Here is a 21,017-nt window from a genome sequence, read left to right as displayed (position 1 = left end):
CGCTATGGTGTTCCTGATGGTTGCTAAACTGTTCTAAGTAGTTGCTAGGGCGTTACCAGGAAGTTGCTATGGTGTTCCTGATTGTGTCTGAGGCATTCCCGGGCTTCTGCTATCATGTTCTGAGTGGTCGCTAGGTGGTTGCTATGGTATCTGCGGGTGTTGCTAGGCGGTTGCTATGATGATCTGGGTGTTTTCTAGGGCATTGCTATGGTGCTCCTAATGGCTGCTAGGGCGTTACTGGGCAGTTGCTAAGCTGTTGTGGGTGGTTGCTAAGGTATTTCTAAACGGTTACTATGGTACTTTGGTTGGTTGCTAGGACATTGCTAGGGTGTTTAGGATGGCCACTAGAGGGTTGCTATGGTGTTTGGAGTGGTTGCTAGGGACTTGCTAGGGTGCTAGGGGTGATTGCCTGGTCGTAGTGGCAGCAGTGCAAGTGGCCACTGAGACAGAAAAGGAAAGATCAATAGCTGCTTGTGTATCTCTGTATCTGTATCTTTAAGCTTTGAATGGAGTTGGTAGCATAACATATGAGGGAGCTGTGAGGGTTTGAAAATGCATGGGTGTTGGCTGTTTTCCTATTCATTTTCAATGAGGGCCAAAATTTGCAATTTTAATCCGCAACTGCGAAAATTGCTTTTTTTTTCGTATTTATCGCATGTACGTAGCACAAAATCTGTGCGACATAGAGCCTCGCAAAAGTTAAAGCAATTAATTTCTAATCAAAAATCACACATTTTTCCATGTTTGATGTATAGAGGTAATGGCAAAACTGTGAGCAGAGTTATGTGATGAAATTTGGTGAAATAAATAAATAAATAAATAAATAAATAAAAAGTATGCAAGAGAATAAGATGTTTTGCCTTTTTAGGGCAAGCACATAATAAAGATAATAATAATAATAATGAAGAGTTATGGCAGATTATAATATATGCCTTCTTTGCACTGCAAAGCAGGCATATAATAAGTATGGAAGAGACTAAGATGTGTTTGCCTAAAGGCAAGCACACAATAATAATAAGAAGAAGAATGATAAGAATGCAAGATAATAAGATGTGTTTGCCTAAAGACAAGTTACATAACAATGATAATAATAATAATAATAATAATAATGAAAGTCTGGCATCATATGAATTAATCGTCTTAGGATATATAAACCATGACTAGAATTCACCAGCCTTAAGCCAAGTTAAAGGACCATACCAATGATTTTGCATGTTTAATAAGTATTTCCAGTGATATGACATAATATGATCAGTGATGATAAGAGGCATCTTCTTGCTTGTATTTCACTAGCCTTCACTTTCCAGGTGCCAGGCAATATAAGATGCACTATACTGTGTTCAAGTGATCATCCATACTTGTTTTCTGTGCATCTAATGTCTGTCATGTGTAAGTATTTTGTGTTTTTCATCCCTCTCTCCCCCTCTTAGCCGCTCGGGGGACATTGTTGAGCCTCTGTTAAAGAAGCAGTGGTTCTTGCGCTGTGATGAGATGGCTAAAAGAGCCATACAGGTAACTGGAGTTAGCTGTCTCTTCTGTGATTTTGCTTTGTAGGTTAAACTTTGTGTATAGATGGTTGAACCAAATTCCATGTAGGAGGAGCAGAAAACATGAACGCCCTCTTACCTAGCTAAGAGTAAATTACTAGTGTTGACAATATATGTTAACTAGTACACGTCAGATGTGTTAAGAGATTCAACCATTTCTTCTCAGCCACTATTGGCAAAGAGCTGAAGACATCCAGTATGGCTGTCAGAGATTAGCATCACCTGAAAGTCCTCCACATTCTTGAATAAACATTTATACAATACTAAAGTGTGACTCTCTCTCCCTCAGGCTGTGGAGGATGGACAGTTGGAAATCATCCCACACTTCTATACCAAAACATGGAAAAACTGGCTGTCCAACATCAGGTAGCTTGTCTTGACTTCAAAAGGATTGTATACCTATCTTGAAAAAAATGATATTATTTCACTTATTATCCCCTAGCTATTATATAGGACAGTAGTGGTGCGATCTTCCTCTCATTGTTAGTGCTGCATGCTGGCCGGATACTCCAAATGGTTAGCCTCCTGCCATTTAGGTGGACCAGCAAGCATTATTAAAAATAACTGCCTTAATCCATTCAAATTGGTAAATAAACAAATTTTACAACCTAAAATGCCTTAAAATGTTGAAGAATATCAATGATAGAACTATTTTTTGTGTGGTCTAAGCTCTCTGTGCTGATCTTCAGTTACAACAGTGGCTAGCAGGTGCATGAAAGGTACGTGAAACATGTCTAATAGAGGGAAGCAGAGGAAAAGAAGAAACTAGTCACAGCATTATTTGCCAGCTATCTTTTAGCACTCTGGAGTAAATTATTTCTGTCCTCCAACACTGTAACATTTTGCCCTGCTTCATAGGTTGTCTTTCTTGTTTCACTGTTTCAATTATTCAGTTATTGTTTTATTTTGAAATACTTTCCTCTTCTTTTGTTTCAGACAGCTTAACTTCCTGTCCCTGTGTGTTTCCCTCCATTGTGATTTTGCTGCGATGCCCTGATTTGTTTCACATGTGTCTCATTAGTTGGTGTATTTAGTCTCTGTTTTTGACCTCTCTTGTTGCGAGCTCATATTTGTCCCAGTGACATATATACAAAATTTGATGCCACCCACTGAGCGGGTGGAGGAAAAATGAGGACTGGTATCCTGTTGGTTGAAGCAGCAAAACATATACTGTGTGATGTTGTCTCAGGAAATTGTGAGTTGGGTACAGCCTCAGTGATGTTAAATATTTTAGTAGATTAAGGCGGTTATTATTACTCATTATCCACCTCAATGACCGGAAGCTAACAGTTAGCATTTGGAGCATCCAGCCAGTATCCAGCACTCAGTAACAATGAGAGGAAGATAGCACCACTACTGTCCTACACAACAGCTAGCTAGGAGGGAAGGGAAGTTACATCAAATTTTCCAAAATGTGTTAAATATCTTTATAATGTTTCACCTGAAAAAAGCTCATATATTTGATACTAATCATTGGAAAATGGTGTGTGGAGGAAGAGTTTGTGGGTGCACTACTGATATGACAACAATGGAAAGTGGCACCACCAGGTTATATGGTTTGAGAACACAACCATCTTTGTCACTGCCCTCTTCTCTAATGTAGAGACGAGATAAAAGAGTCCTTGTTTCAGTGTATGGTGTGTCAATAATGCACCTCTGTTTGTGTTCCATTTGCAGTGATTGGTGCATTTCCCGGCAGCTGTGGTGGGGTCATCAGATCCCTGCTTACCATGTGGAGCTTCCCAGTTCTTCTGACAAACAAGAGGTTGGGGTTAAGGATGTTGTATATTTCTAGAATGTTGCTGTCATTGAATGTTAAGAAATGTTCATTTATAGGCAATAGCATTGTCATGAAACACAATATACTTTGTATCCACTCTGTCGGTGGAGAAGACTAGGGCTCATGCAGTATGTTTTTGACAGCTGATAAGGATGTTTTGGGATTAGAAACGCATATTTTGTCCGCCAGTAGTCAATATATTTAAATTCAACCATTTTGAAACAAAAAGTGTCAGTGTTCCCCCCAAGAGTTATATTCTTCTCATGTGTGGAAAAGGCTCAAAAATAGCATTTAGACAATCAAAGAACAATAAAACTCTTTTAAAGGGATCTGAAAGGGACCTTTTAAAGGGCAGGGTGAGTAAGGTTTTGTTGTAGGTCTCACAGACTGTTGTGCAAAATCCTCCCATGCCACACAGATTTGTCTGGTATCTGAAATAAAAGTAATAATATGCATTTTCACTGGCCATGGTCAGGGAAGAATTACCATATCAGTTGACAACAGTGATATCTAATATTTGATTAAAGCCAAATTTGACCTCATGTGTCAGTGTAACTGTCTGGTATAAGCCAATGTGTTGTGTCATCTCTGGTAGGAGCAGTGGGTTTGGGGAAGGAGTGAGGACGAGGCTAGACAGAGAGCTGCCATCAAATATGGAGTAAAGATGGAGTCCATCACTTTGACTCGAGGTGACTCATGTCCATTAGCACACACCACAAGATGATCAGATGGCACCATTACATTCAGTAATGTATTCACTAATTGCATTGGCGAACAACTTAAGTGTCTACTGATGAACTGTGTTTGCTACTGCTACTGTTGCACTTTTTATAATATTGTACTGTTATAGAATACTACTACTGTTACTACTTAGATGTTAATATTTTAATCAAAGTAGTACCACTGGTAGTAAATTATAATTGCAGTTTATATAAGCATTTTTTCCTTGTTAATATCTGCACATGTGCTCTGTCAGACACTGATGTTCTGGACACTTGGTTCTCTTCTGGGCTCTTTCCCTTTGCCATGCTGGGCTGGCCTGAACAGGTACTGGATCTCTTGCACCAACAGTAAGTCGTGACAAACCAAGGCAGTACACACCTTGTCACTTTGTATTATAACTACATGTCTTTTCTGTAGACCAGTGACCTTCAGCAGTACTACCCCAACTCCATTTTGGAGACAGGAAGTGACCTGATCTTCTTCTGGGTGGCAAGGATGGTGATGCTGGGCACAGAACTAACAGGCCAGTTGCCCTTTAAAAAGGTAATCCATAAGATGGATTTATACAGTGCAAAAAAATCATTCATCAGGCTCTATACCTCTTTTTGACCAAAACAGCTCTTGTTCTTGAACCAGCTAAGTTCAGGATTCTTGGAAGATGCTAACTAGTGAACTGGCCCGTTTTTGCGTCAGTTTGGAGTGGAACCATTGTGACGGAGGTATTGCCAGGTCGCTGGTCACACTCCAGCATTGCTGTGAGTGAATTCAGCCCCAGTCTGCTGGTTTGCTGGTCTACGACCAGCACGCCATCAAGAGGTTCATAATACTCTCCCATATAAACCTGTCCAGTGCCACTTTTTGATAGGTCCTTTTTAGTCTCTGTACTCCTTCAGTTTTTTAAACTTGTTGATAATTTGGTCCTATTTTCTAACAAACCTAGCCTTTGCCAATTCTTCAGTGATTATGACTTTTTCTCATCCTCCCTTCCATCATTTCCTGAAATCCAGGAGATGTTCAAAATCGGCAGACCAACGCAAGCTCTTTGATTTCTCACTCGTCCTTTTCCTTGTTGACGCCCACTCTTGATGTGTCACAGTTTCCATTTCAGCTCTACCTTTTTTTGGTTCCAGGTGGGAATCAACTTTTTGGGTCCCGCACCAGTGTATGTTTGGACGAAATGCTCAGATAGTTCAAACTTTGGTTTGCAAACCAGAACAGAACCAGTTCCTTGTTGGCTGATGGCTAGGATAGCCTCGATGTTGTGATTTTTTTTTTTTTTTTTCATTGTCTTGGTTAATTGGAAAACCATAAATATCCTACCTTAAATATCATGTTATGCCTGCAGTATTTGGTGATGTTTTTCCTCCACTAACGTAAGAAGTAGACCTACTAGCTTTTGTTAATTTATTAATGAGAGACGTAATCCTGCTGACATAGAAAACTTCTATACCCCCTGTCTCATGACCTCAGGAGTGTGCATGTTATTATTCATGTTGAAATTAAGAAAATCAGACATTATTATTATTATACTTTATTCAACATGTTAAATAAGACAGGGATAAACAAACAGAAGTATGACATGTGAACGATATGAGGAAACAAAAGCTAAATTGGCCGATCGTCAACCAAAATAATATAGTTCATGTTCAAAAGGGGTAGGAAGAAGCCAGAAGCTTTTCAAGTCCTATCCCTTCATACTGGCTGTGTAACTCAAAAACAACAAATCATTGTTCTCCGCTCAAGTTCAATCATCCTGAAAAGAAGGTTAAAAGAAAGGAAGGGGAAACATACAGCCAAAGGTTCAACAAAAGAAATTTAGCAAGATGTGGAAACCATGAGCCTGTTCATTCAGCCTGTCCTTTTGTTTTTCTTTCTCTCCTTTCTGTTCTCATTATGGCTCTCAGGTTCTGCTTCACTCTCTGATGAGGGATAAACATGGCAGGAAGATGAGTAAATCTTTGGGAAATGTAATTGACCCTTTAGATGTTATATCTGGCATATCTCTGGAGGTAAGTTGCATGTGGGCTCAGCCTGCAAAGACGTCACAGTTTATGACTTCACATTGAAGGGTCAGGATTCTAATGCTGTCTTAAAGTTCTGTTGAAAATATTGTATTGACAAGCTGAGTGCATACTAGTGATCCAGCTAAGTGGTAAATACAATACCCAAGTTGCATTTAGGCCCCCATACAGGTGGGCCTTAGATATTCTATTTTAGAAGTGGTCTATACACAAAGTGCGGGAATACTATTATTTTTCCATCTTCTTAATCTTCCCTAAAGGTATCTGTATCTCAAAAACCATAAGAGCTACACTCACCAAACTTTGCAGATAGTTTAGACATCTCACTCAGTACTCAGGCAACAAAAATACATCAGCTGACCTTTTGGTGGCACTAAAACAACAAACTTGAGGTTTTGGACTATAACTCATCCCTATTACTGATCTGTGCAGTGTCACTGCAGTTAAATCTTCAGTCTGTCTGGTCACATAATGTATGCTGTGGAAGTGTAGAAACTGTAGATTGTATCATTGTCTGCCATTTTACAATCCCAGTGCAACAGCAAACATGGCTTTCTGTTTTGCACAGTGGTTCACACAAAATGAACAGTGTTATGGTGGCGACTCTCTAGCCTCTAACTGGGCCAGAAATCCACAGAAAGGATTTTACAAGCATTTAATACATCAGTTTCATGCTTAATGAACATTTTATTCTCTTCATTCTGATGCTGCAGTATAAAGAAACTCTGCAGTGTTTGATTTCTAAAATAAAACAACAGCCACTAAAACGTGTGCTCCAAAATAAGAAAATTATTTTGGACCAAAAGCATGCAGTGCACATCATGTCATATTAACAACTTCCAAATTCAAAAGTAAGAGTTTGTGACAGCCACACACTATAAATTTGATAAGCTTGTTCTGGCTATGAATAGGAGCAGAGAAGAGGCACACTATAATGCAGTGAGTTTTATGGCAGCTTTCTGGCAAATAGCCCTTTTGAGACGCCGGTCTCCACTTAGGTGGATTCAAAGACAATGCTATTTTGTGGTAAAATGCCTCTTATTTTTTCTTCTGTTCTCAGAGGCTTCATCAGAAAGTGAAGGATGGAAATCTTCACCCCAGAGAAAGGACTGTTGCCATGGAAGCACAGGTCAGCACCCCTGCCCCATAAATGCTTCTCTCTGGATGACAGAGCACACTCATTACATCCCCTCTCATCTGTCTCTGCTTCATCTCCTTCCCTACAGAGGAAAGACTTCCCTAAGGGAATTCCTCAGTGTGGTACTGATGCTCTGCGATTTGCCCTTTGCTCTTACAAGATGCAGGGTGAGTGACTCTCATCTCTGTTCATTTTATCTAATAAAAGAGACAATTTGTCAAAGCCACTCACCTGTGTCTACTGTATTTAGCCTTACTATTGGCAATAACCCAGAGAGCTTAAAAGTGGGTGATGGTCGGTCCTATATTGTCTGGTAACAGGAAGGTAAAGACAAATCACTACAGCAGCATTGAGTACCAGTAACATTTAACTCTTTTGAAAATAAACTAAGGTAAGGTGAGATAAGATAAAATTTTAGTGCAAGCAGAATATATTAATATGATACAGCCAAGAAAGTACATTGGGTGATTGATAAGTTCATGGCCTAAGGTAGGAGTCAGTATAAGAAAATCAAACATTAATTTTTCAACATAGCCCCATCCTGCATTAACATACTTTGTCCCATGGTCATGGAGCATATGGATCCCTTCCTCGCAGCAGCCACTATCTTGATCCACAGTATCAACTATACCATCATCTGAGGCAAAACACCAACCACCAAGCTCCTTTTTAATCTTTGTGAAGAGGGTGCCAGTTCAGGAGAATAGTGCGTGTGTGTGAGACTAGTTCGAATCCACATTTCTGTATTGCCTTGCCTGCAGACATCACTTTGTTGCTTTCCTGGGAGGTGGAGAATATGGGTGATTCCACTGCTTCCATTGTTCTTTCATCTCTGGTTGTAAGTGATGGATGCAGGTCCCATACATTAATCACTGGAGAAAATTCTCAGGATCTGCTTCAAAGTGGCAACATTGTCCCTTGACATGTTGTACCAAATCCATTTCTGGTCAGGTCCAAGAAGCTTTGGGACCCAACAAGCCAGCATTTTGGACATTTGGAGTTCTTTGCAGATGATGCATGGACGCAGTCCTGGGAGATGCCCAGTGTCGGTGTCACACTCACCAGGACAGTCTTCCAGGCTCCCCCTGCCATGTTTGATCTCAGCAGTCCACTTATTTACCTGCTTTATGAAGAGTCATCCTCCCTTTGGGTGGCCACCATGTCCTTCTGGACCTCCTTGGGTGTTAAGCCCTTGAGAACAAGATAGCTGATGACTGCAAGATGGCTGATGTTTTCTCAGGAACCACTGATTTTCAAGGTTTTTGCACGGTATTTGTAACAGAAAAACAACTTTAAATCTTGTGTGTAATCATTTAACAAGTTTAACTGCGCAGAAATTAAGAGAAAACTGTGCTCACTTAGGCCACAGACTTAACAATCACCTCTCATACAATATAAATAAGAATATAATCTGGCTTCCATAAACATACACTTTGAAAATTTTCAACATTAAACATGTTATGCAGAACTGAAATACAACTTATGTAGAAATGAAAAGATGACAATTTGGGTGTGCAGAATAATAATTCTTTGCAGACAAAGAATGAAAGAAAGTTTTGAAAATCTACCAAATTATATAAATGTAGTGGAAAATGAGTCAGTTTACAGTATATAGCATGTATATAGAATATCCAGAATGTACATTATAACAACACTATCAGTACAGAAGCCCTACATTTGTACAGGAAGTGTCTAGTTTTGTAGAGCTGTTGTAAGAAAAAAAAAAAAAAAAAAAAAAAAAAAAAAAATCATAACAACATACTCATCTTACTACTTTTGGCTGTCTGTCTGTCCACCAGGGGAGGACATCAATTTGTCTGTGTCTCAGGTTCTGAGCTGCAGACATTTCTGTAACAAAATGTGGCAGACACTAAGATTCACCCTGGGAGTGTTGGGCGATAAAGAAATGCAACTGGGAACTCTGGAGGAGGTAATGTAGACACAGAACAAAGACATTCTGCTCTGCTGCCTTACAATACAGTCAGCAGAGCAAGCAGCTTCATTTGTATGACAAGAGGACTGGTAGTAGTTTCTGTTGTCACTGTTAATTGTGCTATTTAGTGTGCAATGAAAATGCTAAGCTAGGTCGTTATGTTACGTTAAAGGTATGATATACTAAAATATGCAGTTTTTCATTAAAATGTTTTTATCATCAAACTGTGAGAATCTGAAGCCCTTTTTATGCAGAGAGGGGCCTGGGAGACGATTTCTCCTGACTCAGATGATCAGTTTTGTCAGCGACTGTAAGCTACTTTGACCTGCAAAAGTGGAGCTATCCAATCAGAACACACCTTTGTTTTTATTCGTCCTGCTCCCATTTGATTGACTCTTGAGCTGTTATTTTATCAGTCTAATACTCTATCAGAGGAACTGAGGCTTAGCAAAGCGCTTTAATATGAAGTGCTTTAAGTAGCGATGGCAAGAGATTTGGATTTTTTCACATCAGTTCTACTAGTACAAGCCTCCAACGTTTTTAGTAAGTGAGCAGTGCTAGCTATGGTGAATAAGCTAATATACCATTGGAGGATTAGTGAGACAGATAGCTGTTTCAGCCTTCCGCATTCCAGCAAGCGGAATATTATCCTCTTTCCTGGAGAGATGAGTCACAAAAATGTCATTACCCTAATGAGGGGAATGCCATCCCAGTCCTACTGTAATGGATTGCTTTAGGAAATACAGCCCCAAAAATTACATTTTACAGTTAACGACTTTTAGAAATGCTCAGATCTTGATGGATGATGATCAAGAATAACACTAAATAAGAAAATTTCCATTTTTAACTAGGTGTACCATCCTTTCAAAGGCACCACATTGGGCATTTTTACATCAATAAGTCATTAGCACACAAATTTTAATTACATCTTTTCCCATGAGTAAAATTACCATAAACAACTTATCACTGCATTTTACATTGTGTCATTTGCTCTGTAGCACAAAACAGGAAGATGACACCATTTTCCTTCACTAACAAAGCTAGAGTGTTTGATTTCTGGCAAAGGCAAATGGTGCATAGAGTGAAAAGCCAGTTGAAAAATTACTTCCAACATGTGTATCCTCTTCAGTAAAGTGAAAGCCATCATGTTGAGAAGCGAGAGCATGTGGAAAATGGGGTCACCAGCAGTGACAATGCCACTAGTCTGAGACAGATGATACCAGTCATCTCCATCATGGCCTCATTTGTGTAGTCTACCAACACAGATATCACAATTAATTTGACAATCATAAATTAGTCTGTAAAAAGGCTAGACATTGAACCTTAAAATTGCATAGTCCACCAAAGTATTTGTCTTCAGTAATATAAACAACAGAAAGACACAAGTGAAACTGCTACCCTTGCTGCACAGCAGTGATTTGGTACTAATACTACTCATGTTATTTTATAGCAGCACTGTTCCAGTTTCAGTCTGTGGTGGCATCAAATGTCAGTGAGAGGTAACTGTTTGAATTTTTAGGATTTCATCATCCAGAAATCATGTAAAATGACTTTAACGAACTAAATATTTTCAACATTGAGCCAGAGGGACAAGCTGAGGAGATTCACAAATACGTCCATTTCTGCAGCACCTCATTCCCAAATTATAAAGATTGTTTAAAGTAACTAAATTCATAGTAAGAAATATCCAAAACATCAGGAAAACACCATATGTGTCTGACAGTAGACACTCTCTGTTTCAGAGAATATAAACACAATTTCTGTTAATAGTTATTAATGTTTTTGTTTGTGTTTTGTTGGCATGGAAACAAGTTGAACCTTACCTTGTCGTCTAGTGTTTCAGCTGTAGTCTACACACAGAACTACGTGTAAATGCAAACTATCACAACATTTAGATGCAGAATCATAAATCAGCCTTTAGGCTGCAACAACAGATGTAATGGAGTTACATCTGTTGTAACAATCTCGAATAATGCAGCAGTCTTAAAGGACCATACTAGTGATTTTGAATGTTTGTCCCTTTTAGTACAATTTACCCTCATTTTACATAGCAAAAAACACTTTTGAAAATCATGCAGAGGTACTTCATGGATAGATGGATGTATTAAAGCAAAACTCCAGCAGATGGAGTACTTCACTTCAACCAATTTCAAGTTGTCAAAACACAACAGTGCTGCTGCTTTTAGGAAAATTAATGTGGACGACTTTATTACAGTTTTGGAATACTGGTGTGAAGAAAGTTTGAAGTCTCTGGATATTGTAATACTTTGTCTCTAGTAGATATTATGCTGAACATTCACTGGTATGGTTTTAAGTAATTTACTGAATATATTTTAAATGTTGCCTCTCCCATCGTAAGTGAAGACTCACTTTCCCTTTTCACAATTTTCAGACTACTCCTCTGAGCAGTGTGGACCGGTGGGTGTGCTCTAGACTCTACAGCACAGTTCTACAATGTGAACGAGGCTTTGAAGCCTACGAGCTGCATGCTGTCACATCTGCCCTGTATTCCTTTTGGGTGCACAGTCTCTGTGATACCTATATGGTGAGAAACAGCTCTACAGCAAACAAAGAACAGCTTAGATCGGTTCAAGCATTATCATCTTTTTGCTCTGTATTTTTACCAAAGCCAATTACATCAGTCCTCCTATTTGTTTATTTGCTTCCTATTTGCAATCATACTACATCATTCCTCTATAGCAAGTTTCCAGGTGGCATAACGACATGTTCACGTCATGTGGTATTTACCGCTATAGTGGAGACACACCAAATCTGGCAAAGATGCATCTGGACGTCCCAGACTACTGAATGCTCTGTTTTATTGGATGAATGATGGACAGTCCTTGGTTTTGGCTCAACTGTTTTCAATATGGTGGGCGGGTCAAATACAGTCTACCGCATATTACTGCTAAACAGTACACTAAGAATTGTTTCTGAACCATTTGACGTGGGAAATGGGCAATGCAGTAACGCAATCTTGATTCACACACCCCTGATGAAGATGTAATCATCGAAACACGTTGGGTCTCCCAGTTCGAATAAAGGATTTTATACATTCACACTCCAGAGTGCCTCGGGACCTCCCTCCATGACTGCAGCACACATTTCAGCAAGACAGTCAGTTTTCTCTTAACTGGTGTCTGGATATTTTTCCCTTGAAGAGCACCTGAGTTCATTTGTTCTAAACATTCTAAACACCGAGCCCCTGAAGCATTCACCCCCACCCATTCTTTCCAATCTTTATTCATATTTGATCAGCAATTGACAGTTTGAGTTTCATTAGTCTGGTGCAGTGTACCGGACAAACCTCATCTGCATAAAGCTGAGGGCAGCTTGCTGCGCCGTATCCATCTTGCACCGCGAGGCCGACTCTCCCACTCCCCATAGAAAAAGAATAGGATCCATCGACTTCTCGACTTCAGATTTGGTGTGTCTGCACACCAAATCCAACTTATAATTACAACTAGGAATCTCGTATTTTTCTGAAAGCTCTGATATATCTGACTAGGATGTAAGTAACTAGTATCTAGAAAAAAAATCACTATTGGTACAGAAGAGGGAAATAAAGGCTATTCGATCAAATCTTCAAAAGTGGCTATGTTTCCATGCAGGGAGAAGTCCCCTCTTAACCATTTTTGGGTCAACACATGTAACCACATCATAACTCAGTCAAAATAACCAGGGAAGTGTCATACTCTACTGTTAGACAAGATGCATGGCTTGCTCCATTTTTAAACAGGATACTGTAACATGGAAACATCTTGCTGCTTTCACATTTGTTGTGTCACCATCAGATGCTTGTAGGATTATGGGTACATTATGATGTCAGTACATTGTATTGTCATCAAAATGTACCCATAATCTTAATCTGTACAATGTACAATTATGTTGACAAAAAACAGCATTGTACAGATAGGAATTTGGATCATATTTTGTTTCTCCTGTGGTAGAAGTCAAGTAGCATTGCTGATCAGAGGCTGTAGTTTGCCTGCAAGAAGCGTGACATGGTAGTTGCACTGTGAAACATAAAGTGACTTAATTGCAGGAATGTTTTTTGCCCCAAATGTTGCTGCTAAAGCAGCTCTGATTCCCAGGTTACGCTTATGGTTATGATTAGATTAGGAAGTGATAGCCTTGAGTCCAGCACTGGCGACTTTCAAGGGGAAGTCCTAGAGAAAGGGCAATGACCCAACATCCATGACTCATCTGTCACGACTGTGTAGAACAGCACACCTCTTAGGATCAGGGTTAACTTGAAACCATGTGGCAGTTCCTGCTGCCCAGTACTGAATGGCTGCAACTGTCAGACCTGGTCAGGACTTATGGAGTCAGCTGCTTGCCTTCCTCTTTACCTGGTGCAACTGATGGTGTTCCTGTGATCTAAGTTATGTATAGTAACAGTAGTTATAATGGGATTATGCTGTCACCTAGTGCTATCGCATCAGGTTTGTGACTGGTTTTGAAAAAAAGATTATGGTTAGCATATTATTATACAATTGTTATTAGAATTTGAATGAGAGGCTGTTCAAACACAGTGAGTGGTCTCCCAGTGAGTGGCCAGTCTCTCAAGGCTGTACCTGGGGTTCTTTCTTATTAACCACACAAGATGGGATTCGCTTAAGATTTTGGTTATTTTAGTTACATGATCAGGCTTTGATTATGGTTTGCCGTAGGTTAAGGTTTTGGGCAGGTTTTCCATACCTATGTTTTGCTAAAAGTTTAAGATTAGAATTGGATGACAGTTGGGCATGTTTTTTATGGTATGGGTTTTGTTGATTTGGTTAAGGTTGGGGTAAGGTTATCCTTGATGCCTGATTTGTAAGATCTTGATCTTTCTTTGGTTTCTTGTAACATTTTTTAAGAATGATTGATTCATTTGACTGTTGTTCTCTGTCTCTGTTTTTTTCTTTCCTTGACTTTCTCTCTCTCTGTGTTGTAGGAGTGTATAAAGCCTGTGCTGGGCAAGCTTGATCAGAGGGCAGGGGTCCAGATCCACAGAGAGGATAGTGGCAGAGCAAAGCAGGTGGCCAGCAATGTCCTCTATCACTGTGTTTCTGTGTCCCTCGCCCTCCTCTCCCCCTTCATGCCCTTCCTCACGGAGGAGCTGTGGCAGAGACTTCAGCCATTCAGGCCTGATGCTGCCAAGGCAAGCCTGTGTTTACAGCCGTATCCCAGCTCCACTCAACTGGTACGACAACAATCACAAAGCTTACTGATGTTGAAATAAAGTGGTAGGCCTTATCATGTTGGATTAGAACAAATTTGAAGGTAATCATGACAGTGATGTTTTTGGACTGAAGCTGCAAGTAGTAAAGGTACCATCAAAATGTTCCACACCCCACTTCCTCTGCATGGTCAAATTCTATCACCAAAGCTACAGCGCTGTAACAGTGTCATTATATGGAACACAGTATCTCATTGCAAAAATGCATTATAAACAGTGGACTGTTTTAAGGTATTGTTTTACAGTTAGGGTTAGGGTTAGGAATGATTTACATGCTTTACTACCAACTAATGAGATTTCTAGTAAGATAACACCCTTATGTCCTCTTCTCTCTCTGTTCTGTTATTGGATATAGTAAATCTATCTGTGTGTATATACTCCTATCCATTAACCATTTATTTAATTTTTGGAAAATGAGTCAGTATTTCTCACATTCAAACTCTTAGGTCTATAGGTACAGTGTTCCAAGTATGGGAGGGTCTGAAGACGTGTGTAGTCTTTAGACCCTAGGTACTGAGCAGATGCCCCTGGCTCTACTGGATGTCCACTACAGCCTCCACATCTAAGATTTGAAAAACTAAACATGTGTCTGTAAATTTCAGAAGTTTCTCCTAGCTTAAAAGATTATACTTAGCTAAGAGTTTACAGTGATAATATCGATTTTGCTTTTGTCAAGGATCTTAAACGCTTGTTCATACCTGACTCAGTAGGTTTGATGTCTGCTATTGTGGTGGTTCTTGCTTTGGGAGATTTCAGGCGTGTCCTTTCAGGTCTATTGTCCTTACTTTTGTGATGATATGGAAGAAACAAGTAATCATCACATACATATATTGATAAATACTTGTCTGGAGTCATTTTGTCATCTGGGGGCAATCCTGACTAGACCACGTCTGATTTTTTGATAAAAGATTTATATTGAAAATTAAAATTTTGACATACATAACTTACATCGCCATGATTATTTTTACTCCTAAAGCAAAACTGAACTTTGGTAGAGAGTTGGGTTATGTAGTTACCTGGGTGTTATTTGAGTCCACGTGGTAGCAAAATATCCTTATTAGTTGTTCTTTGCTCCCCTGGGCTTCTACTCCAGAATACTGTATTTGTGTCTCTCCCTTCACTTCCATAGTGTGGCAACAGCTCCCAAAGTAACACTTCAAGTGCATAAACAAATGCAAACAAAACAGATTATTCCAATATAAACACCAAGCCCCAGTACCCATTTTTTGAGGAAATGAAATGTCACTTTTCTTGTTATTTTCCCGTTCAAACTGGAAAGTAGATCTGGCAGGTAGCATCTATTGGAAACTTCCACATAGTAACTTTGCACCAGGAAGAAACAATCTGATAGTACTTTCACTTATAATTGTAATAATATAAAAAAGGTCCCCAAAAAATATTTTTGGAGCTTTTTTTGCTTCGCCAAGAGAACATCCCAACACTCTAGTTCAATTTTCAATTTAAATGGTATATATCGTTTGCCTTGATTTTCCTATGTGTTGTTTGACTTGTTTTTTCAACCATTCCAACTCTGCCAGGCACACTGGCATTTCCCTGAAGAGGAAAGAGATTTCTCACTGGTTCAGGATGTAGTAAGAGTAGCACGGTCCCTCCGGGCCCAGTGTGGTATGGCCAAAGAAAAGCCAGACAGTAAGTCATTTCAAATTTTAAAATGAAAATAATACTTTTTGATCTTTTAATAATATACAAAGAAATGAACTTGGTGATTTTCTAATTTACTACTTAATGGTCCTACAATCATGGTGGAGACATATGCATGCTAGAAACAACACATGTAATATTGTAACATACTAACTAATGATCATACAACTATCATGTAGACTTAAACATGTTAGAAGTAACATGTATGATATGTCTTGGAGGTGCTTTTCAGACATTTGGGAACTTCAAGTTTTGAACTGTTGACTGGCAATGGTTAAATTACATGATGCAAACTAGTGTAATTACATGTATTGAAAGTTTTTAAAGGGAAAGTTCACCAGTTTTTAAACATTTTATATTATTTTAATTAACCCTACTGCAGTTTAGTTTTTGAAAGTGACACTTGTAAAGTGATGGTAAATCTTCTTTGAGTGTTATTTTTAAGAATGTTAGCTGGGAGGAAGCCCACCTCAATGGCAGGCGGCTAACAGATTACTGTTTCTTGTCCCTGCTGACTGAACATTGATTTTTTAGCATGTGGAGCATCCAGCCAGTATCCAGCACTCAGTAACAATGAGAGGAAGATAGATCCACTACTGTCATACATAAGAGCTAGCGGGGAATTGAAACAAGATTAAAAAACAAACAAACAAACAAAAAAAAAAAAACTATTTTTTTCAAATGGGTGAACTATCCCTTTAATTATATTTCGTGAAACTAAACTAACCAGCAAAACTGGTTTAATTACATTTAACAGTTCTATTTTAATAACATAGAATGCTACTAATTTATATTACTAAGACTGTGTTTCAGATGTCTTTTGAGTTTTGAATTCCTTCAGAGCTTTTTTCTTTGCGCTGTGTTTCAGTGTGGGCAGTGTGTTCACCCAGCCAGGCCCAGACCCTCCTTCACTTTGGTTCAGCTGTTCAGACTTTAAGCCGTGTCTGCAATTTCCACATCTACAGTCCTCAGGGAGAACACGGGCTCCCCTCCGTGCCCTCCACTCCTCCTCCACCTAAAGGAAGCATCGTCAGCGTGGTGAATCACTCGTGTCAGCTACACCTTGCTGTTAAGGTAGCTAACTACAGCTTCTCTCTAAAACTTACAAGCAACTTATGTACAAGGTCGCGTGGCAACTAACAGTTATACAAACTAAAAATACAAATTTAAAAGTGCTAATTTTTTACATTTGCATACAGTTTTCCCGGTCAAATATGCTACATTGTTGTCATTCGTGTACACTAAATTCCTCATGATATTTCTGACAGTACTTAAATATAGTATTGCTTTCATTATGATGTACTGGCTGGATGGCTTGAATTTTACCAACATTGTGATGAACTTCTGGCCAGCTATTGAAGAGGCCCTCCTCATTGAATGTGACTGTTGCCATCTGTTGTAGTACCTGACTACAAAGTATTTCACAAAATTGTGAATGTGACTGCAGTCATGTAATTGTACACCCCGTCTATTTTCTGTAAATTCATGTTTTCTACATTTTTCATGTACTTTCCACCGATTATATCACAATTTCTATTTAATACACTCTTGTCATATAGTGTATATTTCACGTTTGGTATATTTTGATTCCATACACATAGCATTCACTTTTCTTTGACTCAGAAATTTCTACAGCTGTGATTTTACACAATGTCTTATGCAATTCAAGTTACTATTTTTGTTTTGATTTTTTTACATTGCCTTGATAAATTTTACCTAACATGCTCTCATGTTGAACTTGTTACTTGAAGTATGATTAATACCCAATCACTGTGCTTTTCTATCTCTTCTTATTTCTTGTGCTTTTATATTTTGTTCTTAGCTGTATCACAGCACTACTTGCTGCTGTAACAACCCAATTTCAATTTCAACAGTTTGTTGGGTGAGACCTTATCCTCACCTTTAATAATCCTTATGATGGTGATGATGGAGATGATTATTTTCTAATATCTTCTGTTATTCTCTTCCCAGAATGGAGTGAACATTGGCAAACACATCCTCCATCTCTCACAGCGCAAAGAGAAGCTTCTTCCCAAGCTGGAGGAGGTGCTCTCCAAAACCACATCACCAGAGTACCTTGAGAAAGTACCAGCACATGTGAGGCAGGAGATGCAGAATAAGGTGATGAGATCTAAGAGATGAAAATGTTGTGTTTTAGTCAAGTTGAAAGATTGAAACACCAGCTAACCTGGAGATGAAACATGCATACAAAGTTTCTGCTCATGTAAAGCACTGTTTAAAACTTGCTTGCTTGGTCTTAAAGTGGTATTTTTCATGGATTCTTTCTTGGGGTTCAGCACCCCACATACTTTAAAAATAGACTGAAATTGTGTCTGTTGCTTTGAGCATGTTCTTTTTCACAGAGCCGACATGGAATAATTTATTTTGTTGCATCTTTAGTTGGTAGCTTTAAGATCACACTGCCAAATTATATATGAACCACACTTGCAAGCAAAAGCCACCATCAATCAAGTATATTCAGTCCAGCTCCACTGTTCCAGGGTGTTAGTCTCCATGATGAGCCTGTTAGTAGCCTAGCCCTACTAACATCCTCCCAGGGGCAATGTAAAATGCCACTGACCAATTCTCACTGTCTGTACAAAGACTGTTTTGGAACCATAGAAGACTTTTCTCTAAACTGGCTATGGTCTCCATTCTCAAAATTTCTGTGTAAAAAGCACATATGTGGTGGTGGCACTTTTGGAGTTGACATGGCTCATGGCTACTTCAGTGTGTAACTTTTCTACAGAACCAGTCACTGAAGTGCAGACAGTGGGAATTTGGTCAATGGCATTTTATATTATTCCTGGAAGGGTGTTAATGTGGCTTCTTCTCGTTACTTTGGCTTCTTATGTTCCCTATGTCAAAAAATGGCAGAAAACAACAAAATGTTGCCTGAGATACTTGATGTTGTTTCAGAACGACAGGCAGTGTTTTTAGTGTTGTGTTGTGGTCTGCGTATGTCACACAATGGATAGGTTTCATCCTCCTGACTTGCTATTTAAAAAAAAAAATCCACTGAAACCCAAGCTAAGTGAGGTAGCTGGTTAGCGCCGTAGCTTGAATGCAGTTCAGAAATCAGGATGGATGTCAGTTCATGGCTAACCAGAAAAACAAAACAAAACATTGTAGGGACCCCACGTCAGCTCCGTTAGCCACAGAGGATGCCGAGGCTGAGCTCCAGCAGCCCGGGGCCATCAGAATGGCTCGAGAGCTCTCCTCATCTCTGACTGCTCCTAGCCCTAACCACCTCAGGAGAGAGAAGCCAACCCAGATCCACCTTGTGTTCTATCCCGGTCGGACGTTTAATTCTTGTTGAGTAGCAACACAGCTTCCTGGTACCTGCCAATGGCATTAAGCAGATCTGAAGATATTCCAGCAGGAAAAAAGGTGCTGCAAATATTCCTACACCATGAAAAATAAAATAAAACTGCATCATTTACCACTGTCAGCCCTGTCATTGGTGAAGTTTGTGTTGTTGCTGCTGTCTGTTCAGTGGCTATGCAAAAGCAGATATTAGAGGCTAGAGTTGCTGTATTATAGTATGCTTGTTGTCCTCTTCTGTATCTTACATGCCAGAGACTGAAAGAAGTTGACGCATTTTATTTTGTCATCAGCATTTTTGAGTAAAACCCCAATCAGTATTGACACTGACATAGAGAGACATTTATTCCCCATGTGAGCCAGCCATAATCTCTGAATATAAGAGGCATAGCAAGATGAGACCTTTTAAGACTTTTTTTGACTTTGTTTGCCCACTCACCATTTTTAACTGACCAGTCTGTGGTTTCATCCTGGCACCAGTCCTGCCTTGAATACTTGAGCTTTGAAGTTGATTCCATTTTGCTGTCATTTTTGCTGTTCACGTACATTGTACAAAATGCCGTCATACCACTGTATGGCTGTCAAAAGGTATATACTAGCTTGCATTAAGCGTGAAAAAATGTATGCACTGTTTCTCATTTCTAACTTGCCTTTGTGTTCTTTCATTCCCTCCACCCCATGTCTGTTTAGATCTCTGCCTTGCAGGAGGAGCTGAAGAACATCGAGGACCAGCTGATAGCACTTCAAGAGACTCAGACAACCTAAAAACTACAATAAATGGCAAGTGACAATTTGCTGGTGGACTACAGGACATCAGAACTTAAAGTAATGAAAAGAATTACCAAGTCAACACAGAAGCTTGGGACCTCATACTGATCAACTATTTATATAGACATTTAAATCAAAATGTTTTTTCCTGCTTGAATGGGATTTCATTGGATTCAGTCTTGAGATACTGCGGTATTGTATGTATAATGTTAATGTATATGTTTGTAATAATAAAAAAAAGTTATGGGAGTACCCATGGAAAGGGAAATAAATGACTCTTCTAAATAACTAAAATATTTTTAAAAAATGCCTACATCATTTAGCTGCTCATAACAGACTACATATTGGCTAATAGTTGTGCTTTTGCTACATATTTTTAAAATATATTTCGTAAAAGTGCTGGCTTGGTCTGGGGTGTGTTTTCAGCAGCACAGATGATACTGGATCATCATATAAATAGTATAGGTATACTGCAGGCAGCACTGTGTCTCTATTGGCCCTTTTCCATTAGTATCTACTCGGCTCGACTCGGCTCGACTCGGCTCGACTCTACTCGCCTCGACATGGTTTAGGTGGTTTTCCATTACAGTTGAGTAGCACCTCGCCGTGGGTGGAGTCGACGGCGCACCGTCCAGCTCCCTCTGGATTCTTTGGGCCGCCACCAAGCTCAGAAAAGTCTCCACGTCTTTATTTGACCGCGGTAGCGGTTTGCTTGCCATTTTCCGACTTTGACAACTTCACTGATGATCAATGCGCACGGCTGCTGTTGCCGTTTTTTTTTTTTTTTTTAAATGTCGGGTTTTGTTTTCGTGCGGGAGTCGCTCTCGTCACTTCTTGTCCAATCAGTTGCCTGCACGGCGTTAACGTCACATTTTCAGCTCGACTCAGCGCGACTCA

General features: G+C 39.4%; 1 protein-coding gene across 2 annotated transcripts in view; it reads left to right on the top strand.

Moving 5' to 3' along the window:
• The window catches only part of vars2 (valyl-tRNA synthetase 2, mitochondrial), a 31,684-nt gene extending 11,266 nt beyond the window's left edge, over positions 1–20,418 (top strand). For both annotated transcript variants that reach the window (XM_030063231.1, XM_030063230.1), the window contains exons 15-30: positions 1,431–1,512; positions 1,837–1,913; positions 3,225–3,312; positions 3,923–4,016; positions 4,304–4,374; positions 4,468–4,593; positions 5,955–6,059; positions 7,132–7,200; positions 7,298–7,376; positions 9,009–9,139; positions 11,535–11,687; positions 14,082–14,330; positions 15,905–16,016; positions 16,897–17,102; positions 18,000–18,149; positions 20,043–20,418. In XM_030063231.1, coding sequence (XP_029919091.1) covers positions 1,431–1,512; positions 1,837–1,913; positions 3,225–3,312; positions 3,923–4,016; positions 4,304–4,374; positions 4,468–4,593; positions 5,955–6,059; positions 7,132–7,200; positions 7,298–7,376; positions 9,009–9,139; positions 11,535–11,687; positions 14,082–14,330; positions 15,905–16,016; positions 16,897–17,102; positions 18,000–18,149; positions 20,043–20,117 — 1,867 coding nt within the window. In that variant the 3' untranslated portion in view covers positions 20,118–20,418. The remainder of the gene's footprint in view (positions 1–1,430; positions 1,513–1,836; positions 1,914–3,224; positions 3,313–3,922; positions 4,017–4,303; positions 4,375–4,467; positions 4,594–5,954; positions 6,060–7,131; positions 7,201–7,297; positions 7,377–9,008; positions 9,140–11,534; positions 11,688–14,081; positions 14,331–15,904; positions 16,017–16,896; positions 17,103–17,999; positions 18,150–20,042) is intronic.
• Positions 20,419–21,017: the final 599 nt, after the last annotated feature.

Source organism: Myripristis murdjan, chromosome 11, assembly GCF_902150065.1.
Source record: "Myripristis murdjan chromosome 11, fMyrMur1.1, whole genome shotgun sequence".
NCBI lineage: Eukaryota > Metazoa > Chordata > Actinopteri > Holocentriformes > Holocentridae > Myripristis > Myripristis murdjan.
The sequence above is the reverse complement of the archived record's forward strand: the minus strand, read 5'-3'. Positions and strand labels throughout refer to the sequence as shown.